Here is a 25,391-nt window from a genome sequence, read left to right as displayed (position 1 = left end):
CCCTCTTATTGCCACACCTGTGTCCAGCACTGGAGGAAGATGAACACCTGAGGGGGATGGACAGGAGCTGAAGACCTGCTGTGGGGAGTTAGGTGCTCTTGATGAAGGGCTTTGGGGGAAGGGAGGAAGCGTGGAGTGATTCGGGGATGCAGAGAGGTCCAGAGCAGGGACCAGCAGCCTCACCCGTTGCAGGAGGCACCAGGGTGTCCACCTGGCCTCTTCTCCCCGTCTATTGAGCTTATAGACTCCTCTAGTACCAGCTCCGTGTTCTTATTAATTTGCAGAGAAAAGAAACACCTCCATTGTCTAGAGTCAGAAAAATATGTTTAGAATCAAAGGAACAAAGACCAAGTGTATTGCTTGGGAGAGGACACTGTCAAGCAAGCAGATTGGCCAGGAGTTGCAGTCACCTGGGCTCTGTCAGTGATCAGGGCTGACGGTGACCCTGAGCAGGATGTGGGCAAGTTCCCGACAAGCCACAGCAGGACTGGCCACTCATTTCTATCCAGAACATATAAGACTTATGCTATTCCATATAAATACTTAGGGGACTGGCGTGTAGTTTTGAATTAAAATCCTACTTCTGTTAAATATGACATTTTCAGCTCCTTTACCTTTTCCCGTTAAAAAGACTGAATTATTTATTTGCCTCATTTTAAAAATTGCAACACAGTTTGGTTAGAGGAACAAGACTCCATTCTCACCATTTAATAGTGTTTTCATATCAGTTACTTCCTTCAGAATAGTTACTGGCAAACTTGCAAATTGGTTTTTGTTGTTCGATTATTTATAATAACTTCCTTGTCCTCCTATTTCTTTTTTCCTCTTATCAGTCTCACTAACCTGTTATTAAGACTTCCACATTGAATTTTCTTATTGCTAGAAGAAGCAAGATGATGTTTTTAAAAGTCATCTTCACATCAATTTTTATGGTAATAAGTTTAGTATTTCTCCTTTTTGACATATCCATTTTCAGGAACCTGTGTATATCATAATAAATATCATTTCTTGTATGTCACATCAATGCAGTTCAGTGAACAGGTGTTTATCCATCTTTTGCTATGTCAGGACATCGTCCTGGGTGCTGGGGATGCAGGGGGATGGTTTATAGTCTGTCCTGAGTGGCTCACAGGTTTCAGGTCACCACCCTCACCACCAGGGTTTTCACTGTGGGAGGTCCACCTTCCCTCCTCCCCTCCCCTCTTCCTTCCTTCCTTCTTTCCTTCCCAAAGCAGGATTTTTGTGTGCCAGTAAGCATTCCAATTCAAGTCTGCTTTAAAAAGTGTTTGTTTGTTTTTTTTTTTAAACACATTGTGGGCTGGACCCTCAGGCTGTGAATGGTGTGGTCTGGCAGGTGGAGTGGGTCCTGGGCTTACCCGGAGATGGGATCACCTGGGCTCACCTGGAGCCTCCGTGGAGTCTACAGAACAGAGGCAGTGACAACTGTTAAGGTGATTCTGTGACAAACACTGACACCTCTGATTCCTAGCAAGCTACAGATTGGTTCAATCCACTGTGTATCTTACATTCCTTATCCTGGCTTGTGTATTTGATGTTATTTGCTGGGGCCAAATAGTGCTTTTTCCTATGAAATGGCCCAATTATTGCTGTCTGGAGGAGGCTTCCAGAAGATGAGTTTTGGGGGCCCCAGGATATGTTTCAAAAGAAAAAGAGTAAGATGAAGAAGGCTGGAGATTGCTTTCCTTTCCAGGTTGTATTTCTGGGCAGTCTGCTTCAAAAATTAACAGGTTCCAGCTGAAAATGAAAAAATATAGCAATAAACTTTAGTTCTCTATCTGCGGGGGGAGAAAAAAAGAGTTATTTGGTCTTTAGGATTCATTTGTGCCAAGGAAGGGTGGGTCAGCTTAGAAATGCAGAATCACCTCTGCATGGTACCCTTTTCTGTAGAAAGTGATCACCACCAGTGGTCTTCATCCCCCTTCCTTTGGCTCCTGGTTACCTGTTCATGAGAAACTTTAATCCTGACTGATGAGGGAGGTGGATATTATTTGGTTGTGGGCTATGGTGTGATTTATGCCAGATAGTTGAAGTTTTATTTTGAGAGGTTCCTCCCCATTTGGGGGCTTCCCAGGTGGAACTAGAGGTAAAGAATCTGCCTGCCAATGCAGGAGATGCAAATTTTATCTTTGGATCGGGAAGATCCTCTGAAGTAGGGAATGGCAACACACTCCATTATTCTTGCTGGGAAATCCCATGGACAGAAGAGCCTGGTGGCCTACAGTCCATGGGGTTGCAGAGAGTTGGACATGACTGAGTGCAATCTCCATTTTTAACTGAAGAAATGGAAGAAAATACTGGAGGTCCTGAGAGTGAATTCGATTTAAAGAAGTCAACTGGAAGCCTTTTACTCCCAGCTATTTTTCTCCAACCCCAAGTGGAAGTTGAACTTTGCCCCTAGATCATGCCCGGTTAGGGCTAAACCAACCAAGGAGTCATGTCCAGAAGAGAAGTGGCCCCTGGACAGCTTAGGAGGTCTGCAAAGTCCTTTCAACTCATCCTACCTATGATTTAAGTACTGCTAATTCAACTGGCCTCTAGTAGCATTAAAAGATCATTCCTGGCATATTTCCTTCTCTGGGACAGGAAATTGTTGCTCAGTTGTATCCGACTCCTTGTGACCCCATAGACCATAGCCCGCCAGGCTCCTCTGTCCATGGAATTCTCCAGACAAGAATACTGGAGTGGGTTGCCATTTCCTCCTCCAGGGGATCTTCCTGACCCAGGGATCAAACCTGCATCTCCTGCATTGGCAGGCGGATTCATTACCACTGAGCCACCAAGAAAGCCATGAGACGGGAAGTTGAGGCTTAGATGTTGGTGGATTTGTCCAATGCAGCTCTATTCAGGTTTACATTTTGACTTCCTCTTAGTTGCCACCAACTAGGAGTCTGGTTGTGAGAGTCAGTGTTTAAAGATGGACACTGAAAGCACATTTCCCCACTTTCTTTGTGTGGTATATATGGTTAAGAAACGTCTTTCCATCCCCCAAAGCTGACCAAAGCCTTATAGAACCTCTTGCAGTGATGTAGAATTTGCATTGAATCCATCTGTAAGAAGGAAATGGTTAAGAATTGGACTTTTAACTTCATATACCTTTTTCTTCCAAGAGAAGCTCCCTAGAGTGTAACTTCATCATGATAGAAAGATTCATGATTCAAGAAGCTTTCTTGTTTCTTACCTCTTCCTGGATGCCTAAGTGGAAATTATTACCCAGATATTGTTTTTCCAACAGATATATTTGTCTCATCGCTTTTGAATATTCTTCTTTGTAGCCATGTCATTATGTGAGCCAGACTGAGCATTGCAGAGTCATCTGTTTGGTGAAAGCCATTGAACATTTACACCACTTGTCAGACACGACAGCTTTTCTCAGATATCTCTGTCTCCAAGGGTAAGAGAAGTCCAGTGTTTCATTCCTTCATTCATTCTGCACCATTGTCACATGATTGTCATGTGAGAGGTACTCTGCTGGGCTCCCAAAATCACAGCTGACACACAGTCCTGCTCTTAAGGGGCTTACAGTCCATTCAAAAGGGTGATGGGTTTACAGGGTGAAATACTTCAAGGTCACATGGAGCCAGATCATAAATGTGATGGGTATTCAGAAATGCAAGTGATTACATTTCCTTAGATTTAGTTAAAGAACCTGCCTGCCAATGCAGGAGATGTAAGATACCCAGGTTTAATCCCTGGGTTGGGAAGATCCCCTTCAGGAGGCCATGGAAACCCATTCCAGTATTCTTGCCTGGAGAATCCCATGGGTAGAGGAGCCTGGCAGCTATGGTACATGGGGTCACAGACAGTTGGACACGACTGAAGCAACTTAGCATGCACACAGTGTGATTTTAAAATGCAAAATGTACAAATACCTGTTATGAGAAAAATTAATGTTATTATTTAAAAGGTGACTACTATTCTCCCTCCTTCAACCCTTCCTCCCAGAGGTTAATGGTCTGATGTTCTTCCAGATGTTTTCTGTGTGTATAGAGGGCTGGGGAGTGGAGGAGGTAAGACTCAGCCTGACTGGGATTAAATCCAAGTTCACCTTGACCTTGGGCAAGCTGCATATCCTTTGTGAACCTTAGTTTCTTGAAAATGGGGGACCTTAAAAATATTAATGTCAACCTCATAGGCCTGCTGTGTTGTACACAGCTGTCTAAGCTGGGTTTTGACCCATCGTTTTGTGCACATCTTTTTGTGTTAACTCCTATGAGCAACAACCATTCTTTGTGGTGCAGAGTTCCCAGTGTGGCAGTCTTACCGAATTGTTTGGTTACTGCAAGAAAGGTGTGCTTTTTTATTCAGAGAAGATTACTTTTTACTGGGTGATGGGGGCATTATCTGAAGGAGACAGGCATTTGGGTAAGTTTGAAGTATGTTCTGGAATTTGGGACCCATGGTTGTACAGAGGGCATTACAGGTTTGCAAAGAAAGAGGCAGGGATCTATTTACTCCTTCAACAAATATTTACTGACTGCTTACTATGTTTAGAAATGGGAATAGAAACTGGAAATAGAATAGTGAACAGGAGGGAGTCTGTGTTCCAGTGTGATTGAAGGCCTGGTGCTGTGCATTTGGGGATGGCTAATGGGGGTGGGGTGGGTAGAAGGGGCATGTCTAAGGACGTGCATTGTTGTGTGAGCTCTTCCTGGGCACCGGCCAAGGGTGGAATGTTTTGCAACCGCCCGTCCCTGTGGAAATGGCCCAGTGACCTATTGATGGCATCTGTGGAAGTAACCCAGCCTGAACAGAATCTTGATAGGAAGCATCCAGCTGAGCTGGGCTCAGTGGGCTCAGGACTCAGACCTGCTTTGTGGAGTTAGACTGGGATGCCCAAACAGTCTCACTCTGAGGACTTTGGGGAAAGTTCTGACAATTATGGGTCATCTAGAAAATCCAGGACATAGCTATGGGTCAGGAAAGGTCATCTACACTTGGAAATATAGGAGATCAAAAACTTGTTCATTTAGTGACCAAAAATCAAACACGCTCTCATGTCAGGGTCATGAGCTGATTAAAGCTTGTATCGTAAACTTAAACATGTTCCTGTAATGATCAATTTCCCCAGTAGAGCATCTCACCAGTGATCTTAAACTGCCTTAATTTTATGAGGCAAGAGAATGTGGTGGGTATTGAAAAGAAGGGTAGTAAGAGCGAGCAGGGGCTTCCCAGGAGACTCAGTAGGTAAAGACTCTGCCTGCGATGCAGGAGATTCAGGAGATGCAGGTTCAATTCCTGGGTCAGGAAGATCCCATGGAGGAGGAAGTGGCAACCCGCTCTAGTATTCTTGTCTGGGAAATCCCATGGACAGAGGAACCTGGCTGGCTGCATTCCATGGGGTCCAAAGAGTCAAACACGACTGAAGGGATTTAGCATGCATGCACAAGAGAGAGAGCAGAAGGCAGAGGCAGCTGGGGATGGGATGAGTCTGGGGTCATGGTCTGGGTGTCCTGTGGTTTGTCCACTGCCAAGAGTGTGTGGTGCTCACCCCATCCTCAGTTATGTGGACTTGGAGTGGGACTGGCATTTGCAGTGATGAGGAAAGGACTGAGTGCAAAATCAAAGGCTGTGAGTCCAAATTAAACCCAAGCAGGCTATCTGGTGGAGAAGCTGATTTTGAGGCATTAGTCCAGTTCCTCACTGTGTTGGACGTTGTTCTGGAAGCAAGCATTTCGCACTGTGGTCAGTGGCTGTTCCTCGTTACTGTGGTATCAGAAGCATAAAGCCCAGACATAGTCGAGGGCTGAATTCATGCCATAAAAGGTGTGTCTACTTCTCCAGCACCAGAAATATTTGAAGGCAATAGCGATGGCTCCATATATGTCAGGGAAGAGGGTGTTCCCAGGAAGAAGCAGGCAGAATGTCAAAGTAAATTTATCAACATAAAAACAGTGCTTTTTAATCATTTTTCAGCCATATTAGTTGTTAAAGGAGAGACCACGTCGGGCAGCATCGTGTGCTGAGGGTGGAAGAAATAGGACTTAATGTCGGCAGCTGAACCGACTTCTTTTCATGCTAATGCACACAGCAGTCTGGGGAGGATGCTGCCAAGAATAATATAGAATATTCTGAAGCCTACAGTGAAAGCTTGCAAAAAAAGAAATCTCATTTTACTGACTTCTTGAAAGAAGGAAACTGTGGCAGGCAGTAAATTAATCCTGTTATTAAAAGTGGTGCTGCCTACATGAAGCCTACACACACACACACACACACGCCTACACACACACACACGCACACACATATTCTTCAGCCCTCATGTCTCCTTTTCTATAGCTGTCTCAGATCACTCAGGGACCAGCATGTGGGTGGCCTTTGAACACTGATCTCTCTTATTTCTAGATGAAGATACCACTTAGTCTCCACTTATAATGGAGTCCAGTAATCAGTCCTGATTTATTTCAGGTTGAATGGCATGAACTTCCTAATAGTTGACTACTTTTGTTATATTTTTGTTTTAACTACTATATATTTTGTTATAACTACTTTTGTTATATCAAGTTCAATGGTTCATCCTAATAGTTTAGACATACTGATTAATGGAGGGTTAGCTTTCCAAATTTGAAATCTTGATGGATCTTATAGATGATTAAGTTGTGAATCAGACTTAGTATTTAAAATCTAAGAAATCCAGCAAGAAACACTGCCATATTATTAGGGTTGTAAGCACCTCTCTTAGGTTTTTCAAAGGACCAGTGATGTAAAAATCCAACTACTGTGAACTGGTAGTCTAGTAGAATTTGTATAAATTAGGAAGATAAGTTACCTTTTGGGAAAATTACAGAAAAGTAGTGTTCATTAAAAATGAGACAGAATTAATGAAATTAATTAAGAATTAAAAACTGGAATTTAAAAGTTAGTTTAAAATTAAACATGACTGATTATCAGCTCTCTTTAAAAATTTTTCTGAGGAAAATAAGCTTTAAATTCTTAAAGATGAATAGATTTAATCTTTATAGATTAGATACAATCTTTATAGACTAAAGCTTAATTGTAATTAATATTTAAAAAAACTAAAAGATAAATCTGCATTCTGCTAGTAATAGACTAGTAGACAGGTATAGTGGTCTAGTTATAAATTGTTGCATTACCTAAAAGTGAGTTGACTTAGGTAAAGGGTACCTTCCTCACATGAGAATGAGTGTTATGTGAAGGATGATGAGTGATTTCTAAAGAAATCAGTAAATACCAAGACACAGACCTCGGTGACTCTGGATGTCCCCATCTAGAACACTAACTCTCCTCGTCAAGAGATTATGGCAGGTGAGCAAAGAAACAGTTTCAATGCTGCACCTTTTCTCTGCACTTACTTACCCAGCCTAATTTCTTCTTCATCACAATAGTAAGAGAGCAGGTTCTATTTTGAGGAATTGTAGGAACTGTGGACTTAATTGCAGGGCCCTTCAGACTCAATGAAACAGATCTATTTCTGAGTATTCAGAAAGCTTAAGGAATTATGTACTGGTATAAAAGCTTTATTTACTCATTGCAGTCACGAGAGACCATCCATGCTGTTACTCTCAGGATCGAGCTGCTGAACTGAACTGAACTTATGTGATGAGGAATTTCTGCTTCTTACAGTATCTGAAACATATAACTGATAGATTCAGTGTTGACTGACAGACTTCCGAGAATAGTCAGCTTTCATACATCTCTAGATAAAAAAAGTAGTGTTAAAATATAGGGACTGCCTGTATGTGTGTTTTCTTATTTGATGAATACTTCTGTTCCCCTTTGTGTCTGGCACGTGTGAACTCGGTGGTGGTGGCGTAGGGAGCAGAGGGCAGGTGCTGCGTGGTAAGAGTGTGTGGTCAGGTGGCCGCCTTCTGAACTGTAGTGGAAGGGACTCCCTGGTGTCCTCCTAGAACTCATTTCTGCAACTTTTTGAAGGAAGCACTTGGAACCAGACCTCTGCTGGATGTGGAGGTCGGAGATACAGGAAGAGGGAAGAGAGGGATCTTGTCCTGTCTGTTAGCTGTCCTAAAGCATCACCACGTGACATTTATAAGTTTCACCAGATGGGAAACACAGGAGTGTGTCCTGGGGGAAAGAATTTTACACAGACGGACAATGAATAAGGTGACTTGGCAGTCTTTCCTGTCTCTTGTTTCTTTGATGGTTTTGCTTCCTTAGGAAAAATCTGCAATTGTTGGGCTTTTTTTTCTGCTGCATTGTAAATACTTTGCAGCTGTTTCTCTTGTCTTTACTGTTTTCTATAAAAATCACCATGGTTTTGAGAGGACATCCTTTTAAAAGTCATTGATGGCTTCAGAGAGCAGAAGGAAAATTATTGAAAGTATAAACACAAAATGAAGTTCTAGAATCACTGACCTGACAGCACTGTTTTGTCTCTTGGTAGTGAGGTTGCTTATTCTGAATAATGTGTATCTACTGGTCTGGCAAGTTAAAATAAACAAAGCATTTTGAGGCCGTTAAGGAGTATTTAGAATGTACTTAGTTGAGATGGAGGTTCTAAACATTTAAGCTCAGTCCTCTTGCAGGCGATTCATGGTGGGGGCCTCTTTGGCCTTGCTGAAGGGTGTGGAGGAGGAGAGGACACATTCTTGCTAAAAATTCAGCTCTGAGGGCACTTATTTTTAGTAAAGTCTGAGATTATTACCTTCAATTATTGTGGAAGTTAGAGTGTGCATAAATCTCTTTGTGATCATATAATACATTGTAAACTAGTACACCTGCATTGCAACACAAGTATTTTTTATAAATGTTATGCGGCCATCTTAAAAATTTCACATTTGCAAGAGATTTTCTCCCTTCTATACTGATTAAACTCTAAGTTGTCAAAGTGACATCTATGTTTTCTCCTACTTAGAGAGTTTTTCCTGAACTATCTGTTTTCACCTTTAGAAAATGAAATTTGTTAATGAGACCAGTCCAGTTGTCTATAGTTCAAATGACTGTACTAATGTTGATAATGCTCTTTACTTGATAACTTGTTATCATGCAGTTTCTAATTGTGATCTCTCTAAGCCTGGCAAGGTCTTTTTTGGGGAAAATTCCTGTTGTCATTCTTTGAGGGAACTTTCTACATAATTTTGGATAGTTGAAACCAGGTAGAAATAGTGGGAAAGAGTGCATTCTTAGCTAGAGTGAAGAATTTTTTTTCCCCTAGAACTGTATTGTAAAAACTTGTAGTGTCCACAGTAAATCCCTGAGGCAGAGGACAGGGTTCCATGTGCCTGCGTGCCCCCTGAGAGGTGTGGGTACTGGCATCTGATAACTTTTTACAAAGGCAGGGGGTGTGCTCCGTGATTCCAGGTCGTGGACCACGACAACATCACACTGGGTAAGAGAGAGTTGCTGTTTACCTTCTGAGGCTTTTCTAGCTTGAGTGTGCCTTGCTGACAAGTTCAAAGGCATATTTTGCCCGTAAGCTCAGGTGACTCCTGGGTGGCAACTTCACACATAAAATAAAGCAGAAAATTCAGCAATTAGGCCACTGTCATTAGTCAAACTGGATAATTTAAGACAAAAATAAACGAAGGTGGATTTTTAGAAGTGGTTTGATTTTTTTAAATGAAAGTTTGGGTATTAGTCATCTGTTGCTGCATACAAATTACCCAAACATTTGGCAGCTTAAAGCAACAAACCCTGCTGCAGAGTTTCTGGGAGTGGGGAATCCAGGAAGTTTCAGCAGGCGCCTCCGGCTTAGGCTCTCATGGGCTGCAGTCAAGGTTGGTCAGGATGCAGTCGAGGTTGGTCAGGGCAGTCAAGGTCAGTCAGGGTGCAGCCTGTGAGGCCCTCTTCCAGGCTCACCCATCTCCTCCTTTTCTGGTGCAGGCTGGCTGCTGGCTGGAGACCTCGGCTCCTTCCTTTGGGGCCTCTCCTTGGGGAAACTTGCAACCCAGTGGCTGGCTCCCCTCAGGGACCAGGGGTACCCAGGATAGAGGCCCCCAAGAGGGATCCTGGTACTTTCACTGTCTCTGGTCACTCGGAGCCCCAGGTCCAGCCCACTCATGGGAGCAGGGGGTCACATATTGTATGGATGTGAGAGTTGGACCATAAAGAAAGCTAAGCGTCAAAGAATTGATACTTTTGAACTGTGTTATTAGAGAAGACTCTTGAGAGTCCCTTGGATTGCAAGGAGGTCAAACCAGTCAATCCTAAAGGAAATCCATCTTGAATATTCATTGGAAGGATTGATGCTGAAGCTCCAATAGTTTGGCTACCTGATGTGAAGAACTGACTCGCTGGAAAAGACCCTGATGCTAGGAAAGATTGAAGGCAGGAGGAGAAGGGGCCAACAGAGGATAAGATGGTTGGATGGCATCACTGACTCTATGGACATGAGTTTGATCAAACTCCGGGAGTTGGTGATGGACAGGGAGGCCTGGTGTGCTACAGTCCATGGGTTCTCAAAGAATTGGACACGACTGAGCAATTGAACTGACTACCCTCCTTGGGTTGTCCCTGCATCTCTTTAAGTGTTTGGGACTTTGCGATAAATAATGGGAGCTAAAGGCTCTGCCCTGAGAACCCAGGAGTGGGCTCATTTCTCCCTCTTCAGAGTTAGTGTTTGGGAATGCCCTCAGTGTACACATTTCCAGTGTGAACGATTTGATACCTCACAGAACAAGGTTATATAAAACCAAAACAGTTACAAGCATCCTGTGGAAGCAAGGTTCTGGCCCCCTGAGGCCCTGATGGTTTCCTGGGGACGAGTCAGACAGGTGAGGATGCGGAGTGGAGGCTGCCAGACTTCCTGATGGAGACGCAGAAGTGGGACGAGCTCACAGGCTCCAACCTCAGCCCGGCTGTGCTTTCTACTCCTGCTGCTTTGTCATGTGTAGAGAGAATAAAAACAGAATCTGTGCAAGGAGAGTGGTGAGAGTGAGAGGTAATGCACAGATAAGGCTTGATGTGGGGCAATGCTGGTGTGAGCTGACACTAACATGAACTCATGTGCCCCAGGCGTGTGTCTCCAGTGTAATCTGCCTGAAATGTCTTCTTATACACGTGGTCAGGGACTAGTGATGTTAGCTCCACATTCTCTCTGATGAACGTTCATCCCCACACTTCTTCATCCTGTGAATCTGTTCAACGGGCCAGTGAGTGAGTGGGTCCCTGAGCCTGGGGGCCCGTTCTTGTCAGACAGAGTTCCTTAGATAACTGGGGTCGAGCCCAGCCACAGAGCATTTGACAGACTTTCTTCTCTCGTTTTTCCCTTCAGTCTCACCTCTCCTACTACCCATAGCCTCCTCTGAACACCTCACATATTCACAGCCCATCGCCCTGAGTCTCTGAGGCACTTTTCATCTGTGACAGGTTTCGTGCCTGTCACAGGGGTGCTGGTGTTGCCTCCTGGTTAGGTGATGGGAGCACTGTCATTCCCCGATTCTCACCACACTCCGTGTGATGATGGGCACAGACAGATGCAGCTGTGTTTTCTTTCTTATGGAAGATGTGCTGTGGTCATGCAGCCGCCAGACGCCGCGATGCCCGAGGCCACTGTCACCATCACTAATGCCCTCTTCTTTCCCCGCAGCCTGCGCCTTCCGGTACAACGGGCTCTCCTTCGTCTACCTCATCTACCTCCTGCTCATCCCCCTGTTCTCGGAACCAACTAAAGCTACCATGCAAGGTAAGAGCCCCTGGCTCTCTGCTCCAGGGCGGGGCGCATCTGGGGGTCCCTGGGGTGTTGCTATCGGAAGGGAGAATGCCGGTCCAGTGGGGAGCTGGGGCACTTGGTGGTGATGAGTTTCTATCACTCGCAGTTGTTTTTCCCACACATATTCCCCAGCAGGCCTGCGTTTGTAGGTTTACAGAGGGTCTGGAAGGTTCTGGAACTCAATGTGTGGTCATGAAAATGAAGTGAATCTGCAGGTTCTCTGTGCTGGGAGTAGGCGGTGGGAAGTGCAGCTAGGACATGAGCAGGAGGCCTGGGGAGGAAGCCGGCGGTTGCGACGGCTTCACACGTCAGCTGGATCTGTCGTGTGTGCCTCAGTCAGGTACAGAAAGACACAGATTCCAGTGCTAGTTTTTCAAGTGTGCGATTGCAAACCTGTAGCTCCTTCCCCAGTGCTCTCCAGGAACCTGAAGGCATAGAGAGAAACAGTGACTCTTTCTTGAGGCTCCGACGAGGAAGCTGGTCTGATTTGAAGTTCTTCACAAAGAGAGAAATTAAACTGCACTGAGCTAATCGAATTAATTGTTTTTTTGAAACGATGCCGTTACAAGAAATCAGGACTGTGCCCTATGTCTTAGGTGAGAATGATGGCCCTGTGTTTATAGCAAAGGACAGGAAGTCGGGCTTGACATGGGAATGGCCGTGGCTCCACGGTGCCAGCTCACAGTGCTGACTTCTCAGGAAAAGCAGTAAAGTCCTGGTGTAAACAGAGTAGTAAATCATGACTGTCTTTCCTGTTCTCCCCCCGACTGTTAAATTGATTGTTCATCCTGATGGTTAGGACTGCAGATGCACTGTTGGTTTTCTTGCCTTAGGAAGAATTTAAGTAATAGCTCTTTTAATTTGCTTAAATCTTAATACACACAGTGAAAAAGGGCTAGAGAGATGTGAGTCTAAACAAATCCTTATCAGACCAAAAATATGTTGTTTACGAGACCCCGCCCACCCAAGCCGCCTTCCTAGAGTCCAACATAAACAAAGACATTTAAACAGCTTAGCTTCTGGCCTCGTAACCAAGATGGCAACACACGGGCAACTCCTACCTCATGGCTGGGAGCTCATGTATTAAAGAAAGAAGGTTTCACCTTTAGAATTAAGTGCTTTAGAAATGAGTACCTGTTTGTCCTCAATTAAATGATCTGTTGCTTTTCTGTCAGGGTGTCCCCTTGTTTTATCTGGAACCAGGTCATGGGGTTTCCTTGTCACACTCAGTGATGACGCCTGGCTTTGCTTCTTCCCAAGTGACCCAGTCCTGCTCTGCCCAGGGCCTCCGTCTCTGTGGGGGTGGGCATGTGTAACGTGGCCCATCATCTCTGCCCGAGCACAGAGAGGGTGACTCAGTCAGGAAACACACAGGTGAAGGATGAGATCAGACACGCAGGGCAGTTTCTGTGTATGGGAAGAAATGTCTGAATCCCCAAAGTGTCACAGGCCAGAACACAGACAGCATCGTGTGCACAGGTGTCTGCCTACCCGCTCCACACACCCCACCCACCTGGGGCTGAGGGACCAGCAGCTCAGAGGGAGCCTGCAGGCATCTTTCCAGCTGGTACCTGGGGACAGGGCTTGAGGTTGTGTGTCCTGTCCTCCCATCCTTCCTGTCTTTCAGCGCCAAGGGGCATGGCCGAGACTCACAACCTTATCTATTTGCTGTGTCTGGAATCGCACAGGGACTGGAGGGAGGGAGGCCCCATGTGGTCTTTATGAACTCACAGGACTCACATTCTGGCAGTTCTAATTCTGTGATTGGAGGGACCCAGCCCAGGCGTTTCTAGTGGAGCTGTGGTCCAAGGTTCAAGTCACATGGTCCAGGAAGATGCCTGTGTGGCATCCACACAGACGGTGGTGGACCTGGTGGACCTGGAAGGGTGATGCTGTGTGGCTTTGCAGAAGTCTTGGGGTCACACACATTTCTCACAGATGGGTAGGAAGGTCCAGTGTCATCTGGGAGAGAACTCTAGGGAATCTGCTTTGCCTGCCGTTCAGGGCCTCTGCTGCACAGGTGCACACACACGCACATGCTCACATGTGCATGCACAAACACATACACACTTCTACACACATGCACACACGCACACACACACTCCTGCACACACACACACAGGTGGGCATGCACAATCAGGGCTCAGAGGATGGGAACTTTTAGTAAGTCAGTATGCAGATTGCTTCTCCCTTCTTTCTCCTTGGATTTCTCAGCAGGAGTCAGATGTCAGTATAGTTCAGGCTCAGGGTGGTCTCAGTGAAGCCCCTCTCCTTGGGCTGGGAATCTCCATCCTCCCAACTCTATTGGCTCCTCAGACATTCTCCTTGTCCCCCGTCCACTCAGGTCTCCCCAGAGGCTGAGCCAGAGCCCATTTTAGTGCAGTTAGTTATGGAGTCCCTCCTTATGCACCACCTTGAAGATGGCAAAGGTTTTGCTCTTTTGTTCGCGACTGTGTTTCCAGGACCGGGGACAGCGCCTGGTGTCTAGCCGTCCATTCATCAATATTTACAGAATGAATGAATGAGTGCATTTGTTTTCAGAGTCTAGAGTTCTTGGCATCTAGGAACCCAGGCCTTGTCCTCTGCTTCCCTCGGCCTCCACGAGAGCAAACGTTGCAGGACAGTTGATCACTCACACCTGTCTCTCCTCTGGAGACAGAAGCTTGGGTGTGGGGTAATAGGTCCTGGGAGTTTGCTACTTTAGATTTACTGGGGATCAGAAGATTATGAATAATTGAAGAAATCAGAATGTTGTATGCTTTCCTTACAACGTTAAGGATTTTATTGAAACCTAAGATACTGAAGAAAGGCCAGGAAATCTTCGCTTGCTGTTTGCTTAGCAATGGGCTTTGCATTTAAATTGAGACATCACTCCATTAAATAGGAACTAATATGTAGTTAACTTCAGGTGGCCCAAATATTCCAAGTTGATGAGACATTAAGTTCTTCAACTAGACGTGTATGTATTAAGTTCCCTATGCCTATGCATAATGCATATCCTCATTGTGGTGGAACAGTTGGTATTTTGTTTGGATGGAACGTAGCGGGTAAAATGTATGAGATGTAAAAGTCCGTATACTGTGTGTACTCAGCACACACTGACTAATGATAACATGACTGTTATTTTGAAGGATAATGTTATTACTTTGAATATCAGAGTGAGCTAGATTTAGAAATCTCAATCTCATAGCTAGTCCTAACCTCAAGATATTTCCTAGCGCTCTTTAAATATCAGCTAAGAATTGTGTGATATCCAGGCTTTCTTGTTAACAAGCCCAGGACACACAGGTACTGTGTAGGTGGTCATGCTCTTAACTCTTGTGTTGTCTGACCCGTGCCCAGGACAGAACACTGTTCTCAGTATTACAAGCACAAGGGGAAGCCTAATCACTGAGTAAATACTTGTTGGCTGATAGAGTACCAGGCCCTGGGCACAACGGTCTGGAGAGATGATACGGGTTTGTTGAAAGGAGACATTTTAATTTGCTTCAGTGCAGATTGATGACATGTGGATATTATATAGAAAATACATCTTATTGAGTGTGACTGTTTATTTCTTTCAACAAATGTTAATTGAAAGACTGCCCTCCACCAAACACTATGTTTGAGTTTGTGGAGAGTAACAATGAGAAGAAAGCATGGTTCTTCACCATCATGGTCTCCCAAGCACGCTGGCTCTTGTGTGTTTCCTTGAAGGGTAGCTCTGTCAAAGAAGCTATCTTTGGAAGCCATGGACTTATTCCAGCGATGCTGTCATTTTTTTAAACCAATCTCAGATTAATCCTCTGCAGTCTCCTTTGGACTTTGCCTTAAGTAGCTTCAATGGTGAGCTTCCCAGGTGGCTCAGTAGTAAAGAATCTGCCTGCCATTGTAGGAGTCATGGACTCAATCCCTGGGTTGGGAAGCTCCCCTGGAGGAGAGCATGGCAACGCACTCCAGTATTCCTGCCTGGGAAATTCCACAGACTGAGGAGCCTGGCGGGCTACAGCCCATAGGCACACAGAGGTGGATACAACTGAAGTGACTTAACATACATGCATGCAGGCTCCATGGTGGCAAGTCACTGCCCTTTTAAGGTGGGTCTGATGTGATAGTATTTGGAGTCAACTTTGATGGGGAAAAAACTGGAGATGTATTAGTTATATCAATTTTAGAAAAGAAAAAAAGACAAAACCCAGAGTATTGAGTGTAAAACAGTGTCTGAAGGTCAAGCCTCATGATCATTGAGGAGGTTTAAGATTAATTGGATGATACACCTGAGTGACAAAAAAATGGAACATCTTTCTGTGATGGGTTCATGTGGATGCACGGATGTATGAGACTAAGACGCTGGGCAAAGTGAGATGGGGGAACCAGAAGGCAGCATCCTGAAGGAGGTACTGATTAGCTCGATCTACCTGAAGTCTTGACCACAGCCATCTGGCTGCGCCTACCTGGCCTAGACCAGAGAGTCGGGTGGAGTATCTTCAGAGGCCTAGGGACTGAGGGTGCTAAGAGCAGGTCAGTTTCCTACGTGTCGGGAGCTGCAGTGAGTGCTCCCTACACATGACCTCATTTAATTAGAGGATGGAAAGTGATTGATTGAAATGGCAGGAACCCCCCTCCACTCTGGAATGGAAAAACCCACTGGGTTATAAATCCACTCAACCAGCTAGGAACCTGCATGGTAAGGGGCTGGTATGACTGCACTCTCCTTCTGCCATGGAGGTTGGTGAGCCTCAGTCACTTTTAGGACAGTCTAGACTCCTGACCAGTTCCCGTCCCACCTCACCAGCCTTTCCATCCATCAGGGAGCGCTTCCGCCGTAAGGCTGGGACTCACTGTCTGGTTCCACGCACCTGATCATACTTTCTTAGATTTTGGTTCTGTAGATGTTCAAAGTCCCGAGTCTTTTTTGGTTGATTTCAACAGAGAGTTTTATTTATATCCTTGCATGCAAGGACAGCTCTTACTTTATCAGTAAAGTGTCCAGGGTCTGGGGTGAGAGCCACAATCTGGTGTGGGGTGTGGACTTTGCTGTAAATCGCTTCTGTCTCCTTGCTCAGTCCTGCCAGCATCTTGTCTTAGTTCTTGTGCCCTCCTGCAGGCTGGGAAGGGTAAGAAAGGTCTTCTCCATCCTTTTTTTTTGTGGTAGGGAGAGTCATTTACTTATTGGGGGCTGTTTGAGAAGGAGTTCTCCAAATGTCAAGACTACAGTGCTTTTTGGGCAATACTAGTCATTGACCTGCAGTGAAGGTATCTTAGAAGCATCATCATTTAATCAGTTCACAGGTGACATGTTGTGTCTCTTTCTCACACACACACATGCACACACACACACATGCACACACAAACATGCTGAAGGACCAGAGACAAGGGTAGTCTACGGTGGGTAATTATTTCTAACTGCAAAGCTGTTGTTTGGTTCAGGGACCCTCAGTCATCGGAAGCCTTCTCTGAGATTGAACGACTCATAGGTGGGAACAGAGCCCTGGGGGTGGAGGGGAGGGAAGGGCTTTGGGTACCTGGGTGGGTCTTCCTAGGTCTCTCTGTTCAGTCACGGAAGCCGGGTCCTTCTGAAGCAGGTGAAGCTCACATGAGGGTCCCGGCATGGCTGAGGCGCTCAGGTTGCCAAAGGAAACCAAAGGGACCAAACTTTCAGGATATGCCCTCCAAATATTATTCAACATGTGGTTTTTGTGGAGAAGATTTTCTCCCTTTGTTAAAGGGGTGGGTTTCTAAAATTTTTTTTCCTACATAACTTTTTTGTATTTTTTTGAGCAAGGTAACAATTTCCCTGCTGTGTTTGCTTATGTTAACAATGATTCAGAAGTCATTAAAAAGGTCTTTCTCTCGTAATTTGGCTCTCTTTCAACATTTGGGAGGAAGATAGCGTTAGAACGCGGGTGGTCAAAGAGAGGCTTCACTGTGCTTTGAGGACAAAGGCGAGCAATTTAGCAGGTCGGGTTCATTTCCGTAAACTGTTGACAAAGTTATTCGAAAATAATAAGAAAAAATATTTTATTCTCTTCAGCTCTGAACGGAGTCCTAGTTTAAGAGGAAATTGTAATCATCATAGGATAGTGTGTGTGTGTGTGTGTGTGTGTGTGTGTGTGAAGTAATCACCAGAAGGCCTCACCCTCATGTGACCCAGGAAACACTTTACCAGAGTCACTGAAGGCTCCTGAGAAAAGAAAAATGATGTTGCATTTGCCGATGTGAAGAGGCAGAGCGGTCTGTAACTTGTAAAGCTGTGTTTAGACATCAGAGAGGAAATAGTAGCAGATATTTTAAACTGCTGGCATCTGGTTTTTGTTAAAAACACTGTTACTCTTTATACCATTAAGCTTATTATTACTGTGGTTTATTATGTCATCATAAAGCAAAAGGTAAGGAAATATTTAATTGAGCAAATTATTTGGGGGTAAGTGCTTTATTATCAATATCAGCTCAACCAAACAGAATGCTACCAAAATGATGAGATGATTGCTTCTTGAATTTTTGAATAAATTAATGGTAAGATGTTTAGGTTATATTATCTGTTCTTTTTTGGGGGGTGGTTATTTTGAATTTGGCAAAGAGCATTCAGTGACACAGAACTTTCAGGCACACATATAATTCTCATCTCAGGAAACACGGGGTCATATTATTGTATGAGTCAGGAGATGTTCTCAGAAGTCCTGAACTTTGCATTTTATTTGGCTGTGATCAACCAAATCTGCAGTGTGACCTCACCTGTGATTTAGGTGCTGTTCATCATGACAAGGTCGGGGGTGGGTGAGGGGCCTGAACTGGATGTCAGTTTGCTGATTCAAGCTGGAAATGACTCTCTTGTTTATTCACTTGATGGACACACACTGCTGCCCTGTACCAGTGCTGTCCTGGGCATTTGGACGCTGAGAAATGGCACAGCGTGTGCATTAACAGCACATTCCTGGGCAGCAGGTTCCTTCAGTTCCCAGGGTCCTGGTTCTTCCCCCCCCATGTTGAGTCCATATGCTGGTCCTGGACAGAGCACTAAGTCATCTGCTGTGGAGTCAAGTTCATGGATACCATGTCCCGTGCTTGTGCTGAATAAATGGTTAAAGAGCTCAGAGGAGGAGGTCATCCCTTTTACTTGAAAAATGTATCTTCCCTTCGAAAAGGTTCAGCTGATTTGATTTGCTTCTCTGTGTATCTGGAGTCCATTTGCTTCAGTTTTGAAGCTGATTTACTTCACAGTCTGGACGAGACTAATTTTTGATGGATTGACTTGTTAGAGTCTAGGCTTGGCTTTGCGTATATCCATTTCTCTTAACAGACCCACGTATGTTTGCAGATTCATACAAAACAACCCTTTCAGATGAAGACTTACATTTAAGTTTCAAACAGTGCTAATTGCTAATTGGAAGAACCACTAGGTAACACATGCAGGGCTTGTGTCTGCCAGGCGGCTCCCCCAAGCTTTCTACACCTCATTTAGTCCTCCCAACACCCCATGAAATAGGAATCCATACTGTTTATGTTTTACAGAAAAGGAAGCTGAGAAACACACAGAGGTTCATGAATAATTCCTGAAATGAACATTAAAAAAAAAAATTGATCCAATAAGTGAAAGCTTCTAAAATAAATAATTCAGTTACCAACCCAGGCATTTCCCACATTCTACTGGTTTTATTATAAAATTAATACAGAGTGAAAATAAATGGAGAGATTTTTTCATATAATCCAGCTGCCTTGTGACAATGTAAGTGGATGGTTATAGTACTGCAAACACCATTTAGGATATTTTCTCAGCATTAAGCAGAGAAGAGGATCCCAAAGATATTTTTTTCTGAATACTTAAAAGTTATTCATTTATCATGTGTTGACTAAAAGACCATTCACATTTCTTTATCTCATTCTATAGATTATGTTGTGTATAGACATCTAAGAGAGGGTCACTAAAGGCTGATCATCTAAGAGCCTCTGACACAGGGTCCTGGCCAAGAGAGTGTGTGAAGCCTGAATTCTGACCCCTGTTTTGCTGACCAAGAAAAAAAAATATACTCCAGTACAGGATCGAGTGCTTCTGGAGGAAGGGGTCCCATGGGGGAGGCAGCAGCAGTGGTCCTGCAGGGAAAAAGAGAGCACAGAAAAGGCATGTTTTACAGCAACACACAGGCTCCTGAAGATGAGTCCCATTTGTTTACTCAACACAATCCCGTCAACTCCCCTCCTAACCCCCCAGCATCCTTGAGATGAGCCCTGAGTGACCACCAGGCAGTGGTTAGCCTGTAAGTTCCTGCTTCGTCTCCCCAGAGAGACCTGGCCACCCCGAGGCCACAGAGATCCATCACCGCTTCATCTCAGTGGAGACACAGAGGCAAGTGGTGGAAGGGCTAATGGCCAGGCCGGGTCTGGACAGCAGAGCGATGGGCACCATAGCCGCGGGACCAGGTCTTCCGGTCCCAGATGCCGTACCGCTCTGTTTTCCTGTGTTTCTCAATTACTTGCTTGCAGACTGTGCAATAGGTGAGGATTAATCATCTCTTTGCTGCCAGGCTCATTCAACAGCCAGCTTATTGGAAAGGCATGATTGTGCATGCTGGCTGTGCTGGCTGTTTGTTTATGAAGGTGAGAGTGAAGCAAACACTTGTCCATCAGAGGAGCTGACAGTGTGATGGGGGCTGGTGGGCTGCGTCTGTCTGTAGATGGCAGGGACTGCTCTGTCGTTCAGCCAGATGCTGCTCATCAAATATTCAGCAGCCAGGGCGTTTACAAAGGCCTGTCGTGGGCCCACGCACAAGCCAAAGGGAGCCAGAGGCCAGGCTTCTGGACGTGGGGCTGGGCTTGGATTTTTGTTTGGAAATGAGACACTGGCTTGTTGCATTGAAGGAGAGGGGTGGGGGGTAGTTATCTGGGGAATTAAACATATTTGTGGTCCAGAATTTTGCTGTTGTTTGGACTCTGTGTAATGCTCCGACAAGAGTCTGAATTAACAAGTCCCCTGTATTAATTCTCGGGACCACCTGTCGCAGGAAGATAGACCTATGCTGAGTGGGGGTCCAGATAAAGTGTTGATTCATTCATTCATTCATTCAGTCATCTGACAATTATTGATGAGGCATTTACTCTTTATAAATAACATGTTAGAACCAGCGATACCACAGAGAACAAAAGTAAACATAGCTCCAAAATCCAGAAATTTACTCTCCAGTTGGTAATACAAAAGGATGTTTAATTTTTTAAAATAGGTTGATCCTTATCATTGGCAGGTTCTGTGTTTGTTAATTCGTCTACCTGCTAAAATTCATTTGTGACCCCCAAGTGACGCTCACAGCGCTTTCATGGTCATTGTTGGACCTTGAGGAGTGGCAGGAAATTGGAGTTACCAGCCATGCATGTGCGGCTGAGGAAGGTCAAGACTAGGTCTCCTTTTGGGTTCCGCTCAGACTGTGAACAGGACACTAGTTAGTGCCCCATAGACCACGCTTTTGTACTTTGTGTTGGTGATATTGCTGCTTAAAATGTCCTCAAGGGCACGGCACTTCCTGAGCTCAGGGACGTTGGACATATGATTATGCAACCCCACTCCTGGACATATATTTGGAGAAAACTCTATTTGGAAAGATACACGCACCCCGGTGTTCATAGCAGCCCTGTTTACGGTAGCCAGGACATGGAAGCAACCATAATGTCCGTTGACTGATGAATAGATAAAGAAAATGTGGTATGTATACATCGTGTAATATTACTCAGCCATAAAAAAGAATGAAATAATGCCATTTTCAGCAACATGGATGGACCTGGAGATTACCATACTAAGTGAAGGAAGTCAGACAAAGATAAATATCATATAATATCACTTATGTGTAGAATTGAAAGAAATGATACAAATGAACTTATTTATAAAACAAAAAAAGACTCACAGACATGGAAAAAAAAACTATGCTTACCACAGGGAAAGGGCATCAGGGAGGGATGAATTAGGAGTTTGGGATTAGAAGATAAAAACTGCTATATATAAAACAGATGAACAACAAAGACCTACTGTATAGCACAGAGAAATCTATTTAATATCTTGTGATACCTATAATAGAAAATAATCTGAAAATAATATATATCAATATTTATATTGATACATATCTGAATTCAGTTTTTTAAAATGAAACAAAAAGGAGGCTGGGATGTGCCTTGTGGGTGAAATACATTTATCAGAGAGACTACATTCAAGCAGGAGTCACAGTGCTGTTGGCCGTGAGTTCAATGTTGATGAATCTGCAATAGGTATTGAATAAGGTGTCTCTAAACAGGTTACATATTGATCGGTTGATGAAAATGTTATAACCAGAGGCTTCCAGGATCCTACTGTGTTTCCCCAAGGACCAGTGGTCAGTATTATCCACTCAGTGTTCAAGGCATCATCACTGAGCATCACTGCCGCAAGCAACAAGAGTTGTGTGTGTGTGTGTGTGTGTGTGTGTGCGTGCTCAGTCACACAGTTGTGTCCAACTCTTTGCATCCCCATGGACTGTAGCCTACCAGTCTCCTCTGTCCATAGGATTTCCCAGGCAAGAATACTGGAGTGTGTTGCCATTTCCTACTCCAGGGGATCTTTCAACCCAGGGATCGAACCTGTGTCTCTTGCATCTCCTCCACTGGCAAGCGGATTCTTTACCACTAGTGCCACTTGGGACGCCCTGATGAAAGTTAAATGTATATGTTTTGCACTGGAATGTGGGGCTCAGGGTTGACCTGAATGAACACCCATTAGGACTCTCAGGGGCGATGGTTACAGGATGCCCAGCAATGCCTTCCTCCTTAAGGACCGAGTCTCTCCTGGAGAGAACATAGATGTGTGAACAGTCACCATCTGCCAGGAGCTCAGAACATGGCCCCACTACCAGGACAGTGGGACCTGGTTGGAATGAGGAGGAGACACTCTTTCTGCTCAGTTTCAGGTTATAACTTTTTAAAAATTAATTTTTATTAGAGTATAGTTGCTTTACAGTGTTGTATTAGTTTCTATTGTATGGCAAAGTGGATCAGCTGTATGTATGCATATAGCCCCTCTTTTTTGGATTTCCTTCACATTTCGGGGACCTCAGAGCACTGGGTAGAGTTCCCTGTGCTACAGGCAATTTATAATTTTTGATGGGGCTGAATTTTGCACAAAGTGTCAATATAGATGTTGAGTGCGGAGATGTTACTGTGTCAAGAATTACCTGAAGATGTAACAAGTAGATGAGTTCCTTATAGGCTGTTTTACTCAGTTCTCTAGATTTTAGAATAGTTATATATTTTTAAGTGGTATTAAAGCAAATTAGTAATATGTACTGTTTCTCACGTTAAGAAGATCCATACAATTCACGGAGCAGGAAAATGAACAAATTTAGTCTAAACACAAAAAAACCACAGATGCGGGCAAATAATGTGGTAAAATAAACAATGACGAACATGAGATTTCCTCCAGTTCCAACTATTTAGTTTAAAAATCCACTGACCTTTAGCAACAATTAGAGTGAGTGTCTGGGTCTCAGGAGGGCTTCTGTGTGCTATTCGCTCTGAAATCGCGTCTTTGTTCCTCCGTGGGTCGAGGGCCATGAGGCCCAGTCACCCCACCTCTAATCTGTGTGGGCCTCTCAGCTCCTGCACTTGGTCGGCTTGTTCTTTCTCCTCCATCTTGGAGCCTCGGGATTGAATTTGAGGAGCGTGTGAATTGTACCTAATCTCCAAGTGCCCATATGTGTCTGTACCTCACCATTCAGGTTCTCCCAGGCCAATCACCCCAGAGGATTGGGGTCAGTGATTAGAGCAGTTTAACTGAAGATAAACCATTCAGGGATTCAGTTTTCCCACCTGCCATGGACCATCCAAATGCCAACAGCAGACTCCTCCTCCCCCATTGTCACGTCTTCAGAAGACACCCCAGGTTCTGGGCTGTGTGATGCGGTCCAGTCCATCTAGAGAAGGTTCTGTTTCCACCAGAGGGAGCCGCTTTGTCCAAAATAGTTACAACTGTGGCATTTCAGGCCCTTTAAGGCAGTTCCCACTAACCCCACTTACTTGGCCTCATTGATACTGTTTTTCCTGTAAAAAAAAAAAAAAAAAAAAAAGTAATCTTAAGTAATCATTTATTGTGAGTACTATTTGAATTTAAGTTATGAAAAACAAACATTTTGGGGAAAGGAGAATGAGAGAATCCAATCAAACATCCTAGAAAAGAAAGTAGCCCTAAGTGCAAGAACTTAATGATGAAACTAAAACACAATTTTCACCTCCACAATGAGGTTTATTTGAGGGGTAGAGCTCCGAGGGTAGAAGAAAACATTTCAGAAAGGGAAGTACTCTATCCTAAGTATAAAGTTAGGAAGTAATCTATATAAGCACATAGGTAACGGTAGACAATGCATTTTCTATATAAACAATGCGGTCCTGAGCATCTCAATGTTCCAGGTCAAGTCCTCTCAAGCTCTCACTCAGGAATGGCAGCAAAACTTCCAGGGAAGTAACTAAATTAATGACACCACAGACATGAGACACGGTCATCTCATTAATAGCGGTGATGATGGTTACCTTCTCACTGTATTCTCAGGATACCTATCATCTCTGAAGTCTTCACTGGAGATTTTCTAAGTTAGGACTCAGGGTACAAAGAAATGTAAATAAGTCAACGTCTTTAAATTCAAGGAGTTTCCCATCTAATTCTGAGATTATACTTGGAAATTAAGAGTCAATGGATAAGTGTAACATCATGTCAATAATATGATGAATATTATGATGGATAAGTGTGAGATCATGTCAATAATATGATAAATATGATGAATAACAGCACAAGTAGCTAAAGTTTGAGTTGTTAGTCGCTCAGTTGTGTCCTACTCTTTGCAACCCCATGGACTTTGGCCTGCTAGGCTCCTCTGTCCATGGAATTTACGGGCAAGAATACTGGAGTGGGTAGCCATTCCCTTTTCCAGGGGATCTTCCTGACCCACTGATTGAACCCAGGTATCCTGCACTGTAGGCAGATTCCTAACTGTCTGAGCCACCAGGATATAAATGATATATAAATGTATGTTATATATTCTGCAACTAAAGAGGATGGGAGGGCAGTTCCTGAAAGCTCTGATTTTACTTGGGTGTCATTGATTTGTAGTCTGCTTTTCAGACAGTGTTTGGCCAACAGCGCTGTGTGTTTTGCGATGTCTTCTGAAATGTGCAAGCAAAGCCACGCCATCTGGGTGGGATGAACACGTGATTCTCCAGGCGGCAGTTTATCTGAGGCTGTTGGATTTGTGAGGCTCTCTGTTAAAGGGTCTGAGTCTGTGCGTCTTGAGGGGAGGGGTTGGGAGGGTTAATGCAATTGTATTTCCTGTTTGTAGTAAAGCGTCAGGAAGAGATATCCTTAGGGGATCTTAACATATCAAGTACTTTAGCTGGTTTTTGCTAAGTTTTGATCCTGAGGGTGGTGATGGAGTGGAGAAGAAAGTGTGTGTGTTTGCATGTGTGGGAGTGTGTTAGGGTGCATTTTCAATAGATCCAAAGTCAGAAGGGGGTTATTTATGTCCAGGAGAGGAGAAGAAGGGACAGAATGAGTTAGGAGAACTCAGAACATTCGCCTGAATGTTTGCAAGGAGTGAAGTACTATAACATAAAGCCAGATTGTGGGACATCACAGAAACTTCTCCAAAGCAGCCTGTGTTTTCAAGAAGTCTGTTAAAATGATGTCTCTACCCTATCCTGGAACTTGGCACTGCTTTTTTCCCCTTCTGCCTATAGAAAGCTTCATTTGTGGGAAGAAGTCCAGTCA

General features: G+C 44.3%; 1 protein-coding gene across 6 annotated transcripts in view; it reads left to right on the top strand.

Annotated features, from left to right (window-relative positions):
- PIEZO2 (piezo type mechanosensitive ion channel component 2) overlaps positions 1-25,391 on the top strand; it is a 252,980-nt gene that overhangs the window by 28,815 nt on the left and 198,774 nt on the right. For all 6 annotated transcript variants that reach the window (XR_015153974.1, XR_015153975.1, XM_086373218.1 and 3 more), the window contains exon 2: positions 11,522-11,617. Coding sequence is in view for 4 of the 6 variants with exons in the window: in XM_086373218.1 (XP_086229344.1) it covers positions 11,522-11,617 (96 nt within the window). In the remaining 2 variants the exon portion in view is untranslated. The remainder of the gene's footprint in view (positions 1-11,521; positions 11,618-25,391) is intronic.

The sequence above is a fragment of the Bos grunniens genome, chromosome 24, assembly GCF_055505025.1.
Source record: "Bos grunniens cultivar Pamir isolate PY7600 chromosome 24, Bosgru_T2T1.0, whole genome shotgun sequence".
In the NCBI taxonomy this organism is placed as follows: domain Eukaryota; kingdom Metazoa; phylum Chordata; class Mammalia; order Artiodactyla; family Bovidae; genus Bos; species Bos grunniens.
Note: the sequence above shows the minus strand (reverse complement) of the source record. Positions and strands in the feature narration are given on the sequence as shown.